At 57.8% G+C, this 15659-nt stretch overlaps 6 protein-coding genes across 6 annotated transcripts; 4 read left to right on the plus strand and 2 right to left on the minus strand.

Annotated features, from left to right (window-relative positions):
* Positions 1-2225: 2225 nt before the first annotated feature.
* B0I36DRAFT_161075 (uncharacterized protein) lies at positions 2226-4914 on the plus strand. The gene is made up of 9 exons (XM_046148660.1): positions 2226-2834; positions 2914-2990; positions 3061-3128; positions 3194-3264; positions 3322-3402; positions 3495-3724; positions 3831-3939; positions 4065-4192; positions 4339-4914. Exons 1-9 carry the CDS (start codon positions 2404-2406, stop codon positions 4620-4622), a joined length of 1479 nt encoding a protein of 492 aa, XP_046009888.1. The 5' UTR covers positions 2226-2403; the 3' UTR covers positions 4623-4914.
* Positions 4170-5809, plus strand: B0I36DRAFT_331126 (uncharacterized protein). The gene has a single exon (XM_046154938.1). The coding sequence runs from the start codon at positions 4624-4626 to the stop codon at positions 5347-5349; it is 726 nt and encodes a 241-aa protein (XP_046009889.1). The 5' UTR covers positions 4170-4623; the 3' UTR covers positions 5350-5809.
* Positions 5810-6751: 942 nt separating this feature from the next.
* Positions 6752-8796, minus strand: B0I36DRAFT_424339 (uncharacterized protein; the record flags this gene model as incomplete). The annotated part of the gene is made up of 2 exons (XM_046162271.1): positions 6752-8220; positions 8782-8796. The coding sequence occupies 2 exons, from the start codon at positions 8794-8796 to the stop codon at positions 6964-6966; spliced, it is 1272 nt and encodes a 423-aa protein (XP_046009890.1). The 3' UTR covers positions 6752-6963.
* Positions 8797-10909: 2113 nt separating this feature from the next.
* B0I36DRAFT_248895 (5'/3'-nucleotidase sure family protein) lies at positions 10910-11827 on the plus strand (the record flags this gene model as incomplete). Its single annotated transcript, XM_046150421.1, has 1 exon — positions 10910-11827. One exon carries the CDS (start codon positions 10910-10912, stop codon positions 11825-11827), a length of 918 nt encoding a protein of 305 aa, XP_046009891.1.
* Positions 11828-12198: 371 nt separating this feature from the next.
* B0I36DRAFT_366207 (uncharacterized protein) lies at positions 12199-13638 on the minus strand (the record flags this gene model as incomplete). The annotated part of the gene is made up of 1 exon (XM_046159255.1): positions 12199-13638. One exon carries the CDS (start codon positions 13636-13638, stop codon positions 12199-12201), a length of 1440 nt encoding a protein of 479 aa, XP_046009892.1.
* Positions 13639-14193: 555 nt separating this feature from the next.
* Positions 14194-15020, plus strand: B0I36DRAFT_273764 (ribonuclease H-like domain-containing protein). Its single transcript, XM_046151332.1, has 2 exons — positions 14194-14365; positions 14467-15020. Exons 1-2 carry the CDS (start codon positions 14324-14326, stop codon positions 14998-15000), a joined length of 576 nt encoding a protein of 191 aa, XP_046009893.1. The 5' UTR covers positions 14194-14323; the 3' UTR covers positions 15001-15020.
* The last annotated feature ends 639 nt before the right edge of the window (positions 15021-15659 follow it).

A 15659-nucleotide genomic window follows, 5' to 3' on the forward strand; every position in this document is an offset into this window, starting at 1 on the left:
GGCATCGACATTCCAATCCTCCCTCGAGTGCTGGAGTCCTAGGTCCACGGTGAGTCGCCCACACCATCCATCCCGTGGACGGATTGCCGGCATGAGAGGGCCCAGGAACCCGGCGCCGGGGCGACCCCCAACATGATGTCAAAGCTCCACCACCACCCGGTCGTGTGTGATTGAGGCCGGACGGTGCCGGGAAAGTGCACCACTGCCAGGCGGGCCTGGCCTCCGTCGCCACCGAGCGACAATCCAACAATGGCCGTGCGATCACCAACCAACCAACCAACCAACCAAACATTATTGTTATCTACGCTAAGCTTGGTGGTTTCGGAGCGCAACCAGATGTGGGCAGCTCACATCATTGTCGAACAGTGCACTCCAGCATCTGCGCCAGCTTAATCAAGCTCACTGCATACAGTTCAGGAGAGGTGTGCGACCATGCATCGCCAACTAGTCACGACCGCGCCTGCCTCACGCCTGTAACGTGCTCACGGCACTTGGATCTCGGCCAGCTTTTATATCTCCATATGGGTCTTCCGAGGGAGCCGAGAGATGCAGGGGTGCGCCCATCTGAGGTGCCAAAATAGCATGCATGTAAGGCCAGCTCTTGGTGCGCTCAGCTTGAAGCAACGAATGCTGGCCGGAAACAAGCCCCGACCCCAGCTACTGGCTGTACTGCATGCTGAGTGAGTGACCGGGTGAGTGAGTGGGTGGAGATTGAAGTCGAGCGTGCAAGTGTGGCTGTTAGCGTTACTGTGCTCAAATGGCCGGGGCCGGGGATGGGTTGTGTGGCTCGAAATCTCCGGTGCCGATGGGACGTCAACTATTACGTTGTTCGCACCGCACACACTCAAAACAAAGAGACCGAGGGAGCACTGCTCGCTCACTCGGCTCACAGGCAGTGGCAGCGGCTTGGTCGACGTCGATTGCTTGTGGCGCCATTGGATTCATTCAATTCAATCTTTGCCCCGCGCCCGTCAGAAAGAGGGGGGCGAGCTGCAGCCAGATTATGCACGGCTTTTGCACGAGATGGTGCAAGTGCTGCGTGTCAAGTCGTGCGCCTCCACGTACGTGCAGCATAACCGTGTCTATGGAGCCATGCCAGGTGCGGAGCGAGCGAGCGAGGAGCAGCAGCAGCAGCAGCGGCTGCCATGCAACCTGGCCCGACCTATAGTTGCCGGGGCAGTATCTCTGAGGCTGCGCCTCTTACTCGTTGTTGTCAAGGTTTGCCAAGGGGATGGATGGTGGGCGAGGGACGATTTTGTTCGCTCTGCGGCGGTGGTGGGTTGTGTATGTCGTGTTGCATCCAGGTATCTCTGTGACTGTCCCACGCCGTCCTCTCTTTCTCTCTGCGGTCCATTGCCGGCTGCCACGGGATAGAACGTACTTGCCTCTGCCCGTGCAGTATTGTGCGATGGTCGTGTAATTCAAGAGACGGTGCATGTGCTGGTGCGTGGCCCATGTGAGTGAGCGGCGCGGGGGCGGCGACGGCGATTTGTGCGAGTGGTGTTGAGCTCCTGCACCGTAAGCCCGCCGCCCCGACTCGCCCAGGTGTTTACTCGTCCCCTCCTCCGCTCTGCCAAATTTGTCATCTCTCCAATCACCAGTCAACAACACTTTTTTTTTCTCCCTCGCGCTGTAAAAGTGCGTGCGGTGGCTGCATGCATGGAGGAGGGCAGGCGGTATAACCTGATAGCCATGCCTCCTCCTCCTCCTCCTCCGTGACCTCTGTCGCTCGTCGCTCGTGTGCTCCCCATCGCTCTTGCCTGGCTTGCTCACATCGCCCGCTCCGGCTTCCCGGTCACGGCTTGGACAAATTGGAAGCCTGGTCAGGCCAACGCCCGCCGCCTCACGACACAACACTTGGTCGACCCATCACTCGAGCACCACGACAGCGTCTTTGGATCGTGTACCCGAGCAGCATCTGTAGTGAGACTTGTCGCCGGCCCCTCGTGCTCCACCAGGCCCCATTGGCCGGCCGCCTGCGGACCACTTCCGGCCCCTCTTGCGCCGCACCGAACGTGCCTCTCCAGGCGTCTCGTCCATCTGCATGTCCGCCCAGCCCAACCGGGCCAGCCCAACTCTACTTGAACCAGTCGCCCCCGTGGCCACCCCCGGGCCGCCTCGTCTTTCCCTCTCTTGACGGTTCTTCTCCCCCACGATCTTTACCCCAGACTTTGGGCTAGCCTGGAGTGAGCCACCTCCTCTGGACGATATATCGGGTCTATCGAGGGAGTCGTGGCCGGCTTCCAACAACACCCACCGCTTTGTTCACTGGTCATGACGGGCCAATAGGTCCTCTTGATCGGGTCGATCTATTTTCTTTCTCTCTCTCTCTCTCTCGCGGTCTTCGAGCCCCGACGCCATACGCTAGCCGGACGGTGCTACTTGCACCAGCCAGCTGCCACCATGCCGCCTTTCATGGACCAGACCACCCAACTCCTCAATGGTTGCAGCCACGAGGCCGAGCGAGCCACCATTGTTGCGGGCCTGCTCACCGGCCTCCGCAACAGCCTCCCCGGAAACGCGTCGTCCTACCTGACCAATGTGGTCGAGAGCATCTACGCCGTGAGCGGCCTCCTCCGGGACGTCGCCGACAAGTGCCAGATCCACATCTCCCGCTCCCGCATCGTCATCGAGTACCTCGGCGTCTTGCTGCCCTGCCTGTCCCGTACGCTGAGGGACATAACGAGCCACTACGACGACACGTCCCGTACCAAGGACGTCCGGTGTCGCAGGATGTACCATGTCTTGAGCAATGAGATGCCCGGGCTTACCCTTCCAGGCCGTTTTATTCTCTACACCGCTTTCTTGAGGCTCCTGCGGGATTTGGTAGTGAGGTATGGGTTCAGCTTCTTGCGGATGTATTTTTGATTAGTGTCTCGGCTACGTTCGTGCTAACGGGTTTGGGACATCTAGATCACAGAACTTCGACCTCAACAACCTCGATACACTGCGTCGGCAGATACTGGAATTGAGGAAGGCCCGGAATATCGGTATGCCTGAGCCCTTGGCGTCGTGTCACTTCCTCGATCCCTCCCCCAGAACTGACATTGCATTGATTAGAACCCCCGGCACCAAGTAACCAACTTGTGCGGAGGGAGCTTGCCATGACATATCTTGAGGAACCAGTCGTACGTTGTTGCCCTGCAAATTTCAAACACTCATTGATTTTCCCCGGCGGCTAATACTGTGCCAGGTCGGTCATTGGGCGGAGTCAATCTTTACGCAGCCACTACCGAGCCGGCGAGAGTTCAACAAAGGGATAAGGTAAGCATCATCTCCTGCACTCCACTAAAATCGGCAGGTGCTGACATTGCCCGACAGCTCTACCTCAAGAGGTTATGGAGACAACAAGCAGCTCGGCCACTTTGAAGTGCCTGCGGATGCCCAGGTTCTCGTCAAAAGGTACGCCAAGCTTCCCCTCTCCGGACCCGACGAGCGCCCAACACTCTCCGTTTGACGTGGCCACTACTAACCACTATTCAATGCCTGTTCAGACCATTTGACAACGACAGGGTTTGCATCATCTTCTATCTCACAACGACCGACAGCACCCCTTGGCTGTTCATGCGCACGCTCGAGAATGGACTTTCGTGGGTCGACATTCTCGGAGCGCACGAGCTATGCATCAAGCGCATTCGGCCATCAACGCTGTGCCTGACGAAGTGGGACTACACCAACAGTCGGATCAAAGCGTGGGCGGATCTGTGTTTCATTACGTGGGAGGGTGAGTGCTTGTCGCCGGACAATCCGTTTCGGGACCTCTATGGTTCTCGCTTGTTGCACACCGCAGCACATGAACTCAAGGTACCGTATACTGACACGGCAAGCAGAAATGGTTCTCTTCTACAACACCTTTGTTGCCCTCAAAGCCCAGAGCCCTCAGACTCTTAACACAGACCCCTGCGGTATCCTTAAGGGCGAACGGAAGCTATTCCAGGCGTGAGTACTCAGCCATCTTCAGTCAAGGCGGACATGATCATGACTCGTGGTGCCGCATACTCAGCCGCAAACAGGTGGCCTGTATGTTGTTGATAATGTTGCTAACGTGTGATCATTACACTCAGGCAAATTCTCGAAGGCAACTTCCACCACTGTCTCACTGTACTACGGGACTGCGAGACCCGTGGGCTACGCCTGCACGTATCTGTATGGGACGGCGAATTCAAGGATTGGCCCGTGTGGACAGCCTTTGGTACGTAGCGCGGCCCCTTCTGCCTCCACCCTCGTTGCTTCATCAACACTTGCTTTCTCAAGAAGTCTGTCTTTGTGGACTTACAATGCATCGGCGTCAATTATGGTGCAAATCCGGCTAAAACTTCCTGTCCCTGCGCCCTGTAGTATCCCCTTCGCCATCTGGGACCTGGGTTGGCCGCAAGTCCCGCAAGCGCGTCTTGGTCCGCAACATCGAGCCCTACGTCTTCAGCGACATATACCAGCGAGCAAGAACCGCAAGACCTGGTGCCAAGAGTCTCGGCGGCGGCAGGCTGCCTGGCTCTTCGGAGGCATTTGAGATCCACTTTGTCCATGAAGAAGCCGCGCTTCGGTTCAAGGATATGTTTTCTGCGCTCATGGACCAGAGCGCTACCGAGTCATCCGAGGACGGCGAGCCGCCGGTAATGTAGAATGCGGCCTTGCGCGCACTACTTCAGAACGGATGAGAGGTCAGCGTCGTCTTGTCCTCTCACGCCGATTTCCCAACTCCATCATTATGGCGCGGTATGGAATGATGAGGCGGCTAGTGCATTCTCGCCATCTCACGATCTCCCTTATTGCGCCTTTTCACGAATCCAGATCTCCCAGCCCAAAACTAGGACGCTTCCAAAACCTTTACCACGACGCTACGACGACCCTTACGAATTCTCACGAGCTTCTTACGATATTTATGACGCAGCTGTGCTCACTCCGCACTTGATTTGTAGTTTCTGGATATTGTGCTTCATGCTTCATTTATGCTTCAGCTTGTACCATCGGAAATTGGCCACTTCTTTTTTCACTTCATTTGATATCCCGGTCTCACAGTGCGCATGCGTCATATATCCTCTCTCCTTCTTAGCTAGCCTCAGTATCGAATTTACCTCTAGGCACGAGGTTATATACAAGGGGTGTAATCAAAGGGTGTTCGCTGTGATAATACCGAGGTACAATTGGGTTCTTTTCATTGTCACCACGATGTGGTATCTCTGGCTTTTGTTTCATCAATTACTGTCAAGTTGTAGGCTCAAATTGGACGTATGTACACGAGATACTCACCCTGGTGCTAGATATGAGCAGGCCTGTCGAGAAGTGAAAAGAGGAAGTGAAGATGACCCAGATCGCCCCTGCCTCCTTGTCTGTACTGCTCTGTACTGACTTGCTAGATCCCCAGCTTCTCGGGTATTTTACGCCTCCAAACGCCTCTATTTTTCTCCAGGCTATCATTCTCGTCCTATCCTTCTCACCTTACTTGCTTATTGCTCTCCGATGTGAAAAAGGTCGGGTCGAAGTCGATTGAAAGCACCGATGCTGCCGCGTTCACGAGAGCAGATCCCACCCACATGTTACCGTGACGATAAACGTGAGCTTTGTGATGTTTTCTCCTCCTCTGCATCGCTAGTCTACTGATCGTGTATATTGTGTAGCTACGTAGTTACCTCGTGACCAAGCAGCTGCGGCTGGGCTTTTGTAACAATGTACACATCTTTGATCCGCTGGCGTTCTCGCTTACGCAAACACATGCTTTGTTTCTCGGTCCAGTCCGTCCACACGCATATAGATTTTTTTTTTCTTGGGCGGAAGGGGGGAGGGGGATGTCCATGTCCCATGTAGGGCTTTTTTTTTTTTTTTTTTTTTTTTTTTTTTGGCAAATCCAGACCCTGGGAGCATGACAGGCATGGGAATTCCACCGCCGTCTACGCAGGATGACTCTAGCCCCTTGGGAATCCATGTACGCATAACATGAGGGAAAGCGGGTTCGGATGGGCCCCGCGTTGCACAGCCTTGATTCAGGAAAGCCCAACCCCAGATGGATTCCATGACAGTCCCCACAAAACCTTGGCTTTTTAAGTCACAGAACTAACCCGTCCGTCCCCATGCCGAAAAACGAGAGGGGCAAAAGGGCACAACGGCAGCGGCAAACAGCAATAGGCAAAAGTGCACACAACCCTACAAGAGCGCAAAAATTACAAAGATTACTTCATTGTGTCCCAGAGCCATCCGCATTGCGGATGCTCACTGTGCTGGTGCTGGTGCTGGTGCTGTGCTACTAGGTCGCGCGTCGTCGGCCCGAGGAATTTCAGCGGGCCAGCCCAGCCAGGGAGGAGCATGTTTACGGGGGCAACCTGGAGACGGGAAAAGGAAGCGACATACTATCTATGGCTGCGGTGCAGTTGATGGGCCCAGGCCATGGCCTCTCTCGAGGTGGGTGAAACCGAAAGAAAAGAAAAAGAAAACTAAAAGTCCCAATGAACCCTCGCCCCCGCCGTCCCCATGAACTCCTTGCTGTTCAAGCAGGCCGTGTGTGACCTGTCAATCCTCGTGGCTCGACGGCTCAAACAGTTCCCCCCCCGCCAGGGCGGCGGCGGCGGGCCCGTCAGTTCGTACCTTTGGCCCATGAGCAGGAGCCCAAGGGCCTGTGAGACCCACCCTCCCCTCTTCCCCCCCAGGCTCGCTGCAGGTAGGGACGAAAAGGTGAGACAGTGGGACCCAGGACGTTACATCATGTCATGTCGGGAGAAGAAAAAACACATGGTCAAAAGCGAAGCGGACTCGAATTGTATCAAACAGTGTGGTATTTTCAAAGCCAAAGGAAAAAAAAACGTTACTGGTATCAATCCCTGTGTTCCTGTACTAGCCGTTGCGACATTGCGCCAGTGCTAGTCAACGCCCGCAACGCCAGTGTATCAAAAGAACTTCCCTCACAATTACGTCACTCTCACGAATCCCGATCCGGCCATCTGGCCCACGGCCGGCGAACACGACCCTTCTTCATCGTGCCACGGTACTGTACCTTGAAGGGTTATAAGACTGGGGCTGCTGAGAGCTTCTGTAGTCCTCCGGCCCTTCCCGGTGCGTTGGCAGCTCATTCGAGAAGCCCTTTGAGTCGGCCGGCGGCGAGTTCATGCCGTTGCCTTCGGACTGCGTGTAAGAGGTCGGCCGCGAGCTCTGAGCCGACGGGCTCGGGTGGCCCTGAGAGGACTGCGCGTACGGTGAATGCGGCCGGTTTTGTTGTGACGCCTGGAACGAGGGCGACTGCTGCGGCTGCTGGTAATAGAAATCGCCAGCCATCTCGAACGCAAACGTCTGTGGCGATGGCTCTGGGCGTCCCAGAGGCGCCGGCAGCTCAGACACAAACTGGTTGGTCTTGGTTGGGTCGGGGCCCTGGTTGTAGTAATGCTGCTGCTGCTGCTGATATTGCTGCTGCTGTTGTTGTTGCTGCTGCTGCCAGTGCGCGGGGTATCCTGGCAGGGGAGAATTGTCATTGCGCGGCGGCGGCGGCTGCATCGACATGGGCCGCGGGATCTGGTACTGCAAGCCCGGTGACATGGGCGGCTGGTTCGGATTGCAAGGGGAAAGCTGCGGCGAGTGCGACTGCATGGATCCGGTGTGCTGGCGCGACAGAGTCCCCGTGTTCTGCTGCGTAAGGCCGCCATGGACGTTGGCCGACTCGGCTGCCGTCAGCGTCTTGATCTTGCCGTTCTCAATCATGGCCTTGAGGACGCCGGCGTCCAGGAGCTCGGCCTTTTTGATCATACGGGCAATCATGTCCTTGCTGGCGGCCTTCATCTGGGCCTTGACGACGCTGACGAGGGTGATGTTGCACTTGAACTCGATGTCCTCGCGCAGGTAGAGGCCGTCCTTTGGCGCGCCGAGGCCCATCTCCTGCTGCTCCGGGGGCTCGAAACCCGGCTGGTTGCCGCCGATGCGGTACTTGTTGCGCATGTCGATGCCCATGGGCGCATATATGTGGCTCTGGACACCCCAGGGCATGTCGTGGAAGCAGCCGTTGAACTTGATCTTGCCGCCGCCGAGCTTGCCCATGCCGGGGACGACCTGGATGCGCTCGGTGATTTCGTACCAGTTGGAAAAGTACTCGTCCGACTCGGCATTGCGCGGGGCCTCGATCTGCTTTACATCGAGGACGAGGGGGTTGAGGGTAATGACCTCCTTGTGGCTGTGGAGGATGTCGAGGGCGAGCTGCCTGGGGATGAAGCCTGGAATCGGCGTGATGACCGTGTAGACCTCCTTCTTGCGCAGAACCATGTTGGGCGGTGCGGGTAGTGCCCGGGGTCCAAGCACAAAGGCGTTTCTGGTTGCTGGTGAGCGCTGGTGTGCCGGATAGGTGGAAGGTACTAGTACGTGGTGGGCGATGACGAAGCGACTCGTGTGGAAATGTAGTGGTTCTTTTTGAGAGCCGGGTCGAGAGGCGCGGGAGGAGAGGATTGTTGGAGAAGGAAAGAAAGAAAGAGGACACCAAAGCTGACAGGCGCGGCTGGCGAGATGAGATGAGCAAGCAGGCGCCAAGGCTGGACCGGTGGGAGGAGGGCGTTGCGGCCCCTTTGAGCGGGAGCTGGGCAGGCTTGGAAGCGGCGTCAGCACCAGCCCTGGAAGAGCAGAGCGAGCGAGCTATTCCAGACTTTTGGCGGCGGGCGACGACATGCGCACCTCCAGTCTGGTCCTAGACCCGCGGAGGAGCTTGCCAGGGTGTTGCTGTTAGGGCAGTACCCCCCCGATGGTCCCCTCTTCTCGCTGCATCAGGTCACAAGCTATCGTGGGTGCCCGATTTAGGTTGCACCCAAGCTCGACCCTGGGCAACGCCATTGCGCAAGCGGGGGCGCTGGCTGGGACGGGCTGCGCATGCCCCCGGCCAGCTCCTGGGGTCTTGGCTGACACAGCGGCTTCTTTGTTCTCTTGTCCCTGCCGTCCTGGGCGCCGCCTCAGATTGACTCGTGCCTTGGAGGCGCCCGTTTGACTTTCCAAAGGTTGTTGTCCAGCCCGCAGCCGCACGTTGGGACGGACGGCCGGTGCAACGGTCCGACACTACACGTGCCTGCCTGCCTGCCTGCCTGCCTACACGAAGCAGCAGACTCTGTAGTACCCGGCACGTCTGACAGCCGCGTGGCCCCGGCCTGGGCAGATCACCACCCGCCAAGCTGTGGCGCCGTCAGCAAGCCGGATCCCAGCACCCGGGCACACCTGTCACCTCACCTCACCACCGACGGAGCTGACAGGGTGCCGTGACCAGCCAGCCAGCCTCGCCCCGCCAGGGCAGGGCCCCTTGTGATGTGACGGGCATCACCGAGAGACTGTCTGGCACAGCCAAGATGGGCATGTCGTGTGGCTTGTCTGAGCTCCTGGGGTGGCGCATGTCGACATTGCTTAGCTAGCTGCCACCCGGGTTTGACTGACTGACTGACTGACCGGTGGGTGGGGGGCAGCCGCCTGTCCCGAGCGGAAGCATAGCAAACCGATGGCCACCTACTGTACGGGCTGCTAGGCGACTCGGAATAGAAGAGGTTCGGCCAATGGGCCCGAGGGCGCAAACACTAATGTCCCGACAATACGAGCCGCGCTGGCGTTCGTGCAATTGTGGTTGTCGTTGACCTGACCTGGACAGGCAGAAATAATAGTCCCATCAACGGCACATGGTCCACATTGGAAACACGCGGGCGCCCCTGGTTCATAACTCTTCATCCATGATGATATCATCCAGGTGATGCCGCATTGGGCTTCTGCAGCGAGTGCCACATGCGGCTTCTACAGCGATGCCACAATTCATCTGTGCGCAGCAACAAGTGACGTCTCCGTGGAACAGGGGGATCGTCACTTTCTCCACCAGGCGGGTGACGATGGTACGCTCTGTTTCATGGCCGTCTTCAGAGTTACCTTGCACTGCACAGGGCACAGCATATAGAGTTCCAACAAAGGCTATGCATTCTGGAAACCACAACGCAGACGCTCACTCGCTGGTGTAGATCGTGGCCCAGGCCTGGAAATAGGGCATCGTGTCTACTTTAAGTACGCAACGTACATTAGCGTCGCCATCCAAGGAGGGTTGCACAGTCCCCAACCGCGAGAGAGATTGTGTACGGGCTGAAAGCTGAACTCAGATGCATCAAACTCAAAAGATGTCTGCTCTGCTCCCGCCTACACCAACCACGTCTCGCGATCTCTTGCGACAGCTAATGACCCAGGCGAGGCTGGGAGCAGAATATACCGCTGGATCGCCCCTACAAAGCGTCCGGTTCTCTCTGCTCGCCCGCGTCGCGAGGCTGACCAGCAACATGAGATATGTTCGAGTCATTCAATCTTTTGCAGTCTGCCTTTCGGGGGCCACATCCAGCATAATTAATCAAGCAGTGTTTTGCACTGCCCACAGTCTTGAGCTCCACGGACTGACAACCAATGCATTGACTGGCTGGCGCGGGACCCCCTGTGCGGGAGCCGCTGGATTGCCAGAACGAGGCCTCTGGGACAACCATCCGCCGCCTCTGGTTGGCCAGCCTGTTTTATGCATGACCCCGACATCGCCCCTGCCCAGACCTCGACTCCCACCAAACAATCCACCTCTTTGCCTCATCTCCATCGCTACCACCTCAAATGTTCAATGCTACTCAGTGACCGCACGGCAGATTGCCTGGTGGCCCAAGCCATGGCTGCCTCGGGCCGTCTTAAAACCAAACCTGCGCTCGTCCAAGATCGCCATGCCTCTCCTCCAGATCCCGTCCTCTGTCCTTCGCACCGTCACCACCACCACCTTCGCTTCTTCTCTTCAGACGACGGCCAGCTCCGTCCACGTCGACCCGTCGTTGTGTATTATATCCTAGCTGCAGCTTCGCTTCTCTTCCTTGTCCAGGTCTTCTTCGCCGTCCGGTCCGCCTCGACCTCCCACCACCACCGTCACCTCTCTTCGCTCTTCAGCACCATCACCACCATGCGTCCTGCCACTGTCCTCCTCCCCGCGGCCCTCGCTGCCAGCAGCGCCGCCGCCCAGGGCGTCCGCATCCTCCAGACCAACGACGACGGCTGGGCCGAGTCGTACCTGCGCGAGATGCACTCGTCGCTCCTGGCCGCCGGCCACGACGCCCTCGTCTCGGGCCCGGCCGAGAACCAGTCCGGCACCTCGTCCCGCGACGCCGAGCCGGAGCCCCGCACGGAGCCGTGCCAGTTCGACAGCTGCGCCGCCAACAGCGGGCCCGTCGGCTCCAACGCCACCGACCCCAGGCTCAACTGGGTCAACTCGTTCCCCGTCACCTCGCTCAAGTTCGGCTTCGACACTTTTGCCCCCCAGGTCTGGGGTCCCGGTGCGGTACCAGACCTCGTCGTCACGGGGCCCAATATCGGCTCCAACCTCTGGCTCCAGGTGCCCTTCTCGGGCACCATCGGCGCCGCCGCCGAGTCCGTCAAGAACCACGGCGTCCCGGCCCTGGCCTTCTCGGGCCTCACCGCGACCCACAACCGCTGGGACGTCAGCCCGGTGCCCCTGGAGAGCACGCTCTACGCCCAGCTCGCGACAAAGCTCACCAACGCCGTCATCGCCTCGGGAACCCCCTACCTGCCCGAGGGTGTCTTCCTCTCCACCAACTTCCCCAAGGTGTCGTCCTCGCGGTGCAGCAAGGTCGACGACTTCAAGTTCGTCCTCACCCGCATCAACCCGTTTGGCTTCTCCGGCCCGGACGCGCCCCACTGCGGAGGCGACACCAGCCTGCCCACCGAGACCGAGGTCGTCCTCAACCCCACGGGCTGCTTCGTCTCCGTCAGCGTCGCCGACGCCAGCGACAAGACCACCGCCCCCGCGGACAAGCAGGCCGTCGTGATTGAGAAGCTCGGCGACTTCTTCACTTGCATGTAAAAGCCTTTGCTTGCGGCAGGGCAACAGCTGGGTTTGGAAATTTGAGGGGGGACTTGCCATTTCGTCATGGGTTACGAACGTCGGAAAATGCAAACTTGTACACTTGAGTGTGTTTTGGAGTCATCCTTTCTGGTATATATACATTGTCCACGGTGGTGGAGGAGCGGTCTAGGCCACTTGTTTGTTACCCAGCTCCACTGGTAACACCCTCTGCTAGTAATATACATGTGCTTGACGACAGTGGTTCTGTGTTCCCTGCATCGTCCCTATATGCTGCTATATTTGTACACATGCTTATGCTTATTTGTACGTAATGTCTAGTATCATGATGCGATGCTGGCAAATGCTGGCTGGCAGGCAGACGAGCGGATTCAGGCTCCGTGGCTCGCTGCGGTGGCCTCAGGAGCACGATCCCTCAACAGCATCGGGTAGAAGCAGCCGCTGTGGTAAGGCATCTCGCTGCCAACTTCTCGCAGGCCGGTTCGCGCCCATCCAAGCGCCTCAAAATCCTTCCGGAACCTGACGTTTCGATCGTCCACGGAAGCTTGCCGCAGGCTAGGCAAGCTCATGCCGGCGCTGGTTAGGAGCTGGTAGAGAGCCTTCTCCCCAGTCTTGACCGCCCCAATGGGGAAGCTAAGGTGCAGCGCTTCCAGAGACGCCGGGAGCATGTCCTGTAATGTCTGGTCGTTGGTTCCCAGATACTGACTGTGCCCAAGTAGAGCATTGCTGTCGATGGCGAGCTGCCTGAGTTTAGACAGCGCGCGTAGTGGCCCGATGCAGGCGTCATCGCCCGCTTCGTGCAGAGGCCTCGACTTTGTGGGGTTGAGTACCAATGTCTCCAAAGTGCCACAGTGTTTGCGAAGGATGGTGCCAAGCTGCCGGTAGTTAAGCTTGAAGTCGCTGACCTGCTCTTCTCCCCAGGATATCGTCAAAGATCTGATGTTTGCGCACTTGGACAGGATGCATTCGAGGCTGGTGGCATCAATACTCGAGTTCTCTAGGAATATGTCCTTGAGAGCCAACGGGCTTGCCTCTGGTGCGAACTGACTGATTTGCTCTGGTATCAGACTCAAATTTGTCCAGTGGCAGTGTAGCGACTCCAGCGTGGGCAGACTAAGCAGCTCCGCTGCATATTGTAGCCGTGGTGTTTTGTTGAGCAGTCTCCAATGCCTGAGGCGTACTTGACGAAGCGCTGGGAAATGACTGTGAATTGCACTTTGGAGGGGTATCTTGGTACCGGCCCCAGATCTTAGGTCCAGATACTGCTCAACAACTCCCCTCCAGTATGGGAGGATAGTCAGGAAGTCGGATGACAACCCCTGTTTGTCGTCCAGCATCACATCCAGGGTTTCGACCTGCGGCAGAAACGCGAGAAACATGGCGAGTTGTGCATCCGCAGACTCAGGGACCGGTAGAGGAGTACGGACGCCGGGTTGCTTCCCACGAAACGCCTTGAGATGGCTGCGGAGCACTGTGTCCGTTTCTGGGTCGAATTCGTCGTCATAGACATGTATGGAGAGGCCTCTGACAAGATGTCCAATCTTGGGCCGGCTCAACAAGGTCCGAAATAACAAAGCACATGATGCTCTTTCGTGTAAGACGAGTAGTTGGTATAGCGCAGGTTGTGCTAGTCGGCTGAATTGTCTTGATGCTTTGGTAATGTGGCTGAGCGTCTTGTAGTCTGGGGTCGAGTCGACCTCGGAGGCCTGATGCAGTCGCTCTTCGAGCTCGACGTGTGTTGTGAAGCAGTCGAATATCCTCACCAATATCTCGCCGGGCAGCCCCTTGGTGTGGTTCGCAATGTGCGGCATGGCGTCTCTTGTTGTCACATTGCAACGGACCCGCGTTTCCAAACCATCCCTTGACGTGACTGACAATGGCCTGGCTGTCTGGCCATATTTGAGTATGGCTCAAGAGGCGTTGAAGAAGGCGTCGAGGGTCCACCCCAATGACGACACAGGGTTTGCCGGAAACGGGTTCCTGCACCACGGTGTCTCATGCGAGAATAGAGCGGGCGTGGTTTCAGGTCCCAGTTGAAGGTTAAGCGGTAGTTCGCCGACGGAAGTCTAAAATCTGGAGGAGGCCGCCCTACCAGTTGATGCAGGCGAAAAGAGTTCTGACGACGACGCCTTGAGACAATGAGGTCAGCGGACGGGCCGCCACACCGGCAATTGATGGTCACGAGAGGAGGGAAATGGTAAATTTGCAAGACATTTGACGAGAAGTATGAAGGGGCGCGGCCGGCACTTGAGGAGCCGCGAACTCTGAGCAAGAGCGCAAAGGTGTGGGTCCGGAGGCCTGCGTTAGCGCCAGGGGCGTTCTTTCCTCGAGTCGCTAGGCGCAGAGGCAGGGCTTTCACTGCGAGCCAAACACATCTCGGGAGGGAGGCTGTCGAAACCCACCAGCAACTCACCACGAAGCTTCCTGGATCGATTGGTTTGGCACTTGGAAACCATCACAGCCTCACACAGCACCACAAGCTCCCACTAGCACAGCATGGCCACCAGCAATGGACCCCTGATATGGATTGATTGCGAGGTGAGGAGTGCCACCCCGCCGCTGCTCGGCCATGTCTCGGTCCGCAAAGCTTACGGCGAGTCGTGGGGAAACCACCTGACTTGTTACTGACTTACTGGCAGATGACTGGGCTGGATCCAGACCACGATGAGATCATTGAGATTTTCTGCATCATCACGACCGGGCAGCTGGAGGTTCTTGACCCAGAGGGCTGGGGCACGGTCATACACCAGACGCAGGAGCGCATGGACATGATGGACGACTGGTGCACACGGACACATGCAGAGAGCGGTCTGACTGCCGCCGTCGTGGCGTCGACGGTGACGCCCGAACAGGCGGCGGACGAGCTGCTCGCGTATATCAAAAAGTATGTACCGCGACCCGGCGCGCTGCTGGCAGGCAACAGCGTCCATGCAGACCGGGCGTTCCTGCGCAAGGAGCCGTACAAGAAGATTGTCGACCACTTGCACCACCGGCTGCTCGACGTGAGCGCGATCAAGGAGGCCGCGAGACGCTGGGGTCCGCCGGGAGTGCTTGACCAGGCGCCCATGAAGAAGGGCCTGCACCAGGCCAAAGCCGACATCCTGGAAAGCATCGAGGAGGCGCGATACTACATGGAGAACATATTCCAGGCTAGAAACAAAACACAGCAATAAACAAATCCAGTGCGCAACGACGATGTTGACTTTCACATATCGCTGGTTGTTGAGAAGGACCCTGGCCTGGTGACGAGCCGAACTTGGACGACCCTGGTTTGCAGCAAGGCAATCCCTGCTCGAAGGCTGGAACTCTGAATGCCATATGATGCATGGCTTATTCTGTCGGCATGGTCAATGGCGGCATCGTGCTCTAAACTGGGTGCGGCTGTGTTGCTTGCTCATGGGCTGCAGTCTGCAGCCTTGTTGACGAGAGAGCGCGTGATTTTGATGTGGTCTTTCCAGACATTGAGCTGACCAGATTTCGGCGTCAAAGTCTGGTGCTGCGTTGCAATATCGAGGCTGGCAGACTAGAAAATCCCATGCTGCCAGCTCTCCGCGCTAAGTTATCCCGTGCGTGCGGAGTGGGCCGTGCGGCTATCATGACCAAAAGCTACCCCGCCCTGACGTGAGCAGGAGCTGTGCCATGCTGAGCAGGACGAGCATCAGCATCAGCCTTCCGGCCGGTCACGAATAGCAGCTGGGAGGGCGTTGGCCTAGAAAGCTGGGCGGGCGGATTGACGTGCACTTTGTCCTGGATTCTTTGGCCGGAGTATTGCCACCGCCTGGACCATCAGGGGAGCTCTGGAGATCCGCGGCGGGCATCCATGGACAGACAG

The sequence above is a fragment of the Microdochium trichocladiopsis genome (assembly GCF_020744255.1).
Source record: "Microdochium trichocladiopsis strain MPI-CAGE-CH-0230 chromosome Unknown B0I36scaffold_8, whole genome shotgun sequence".
In the NCBI taxonomy this organism is placed as follows: domain Eukaryota; kingdom Fungi; phylum Ascomycota; class Sordariomycetes; order Xylariales; family Microdochiaceae; genus Microdochium; species Microdochium trichocladiopsis.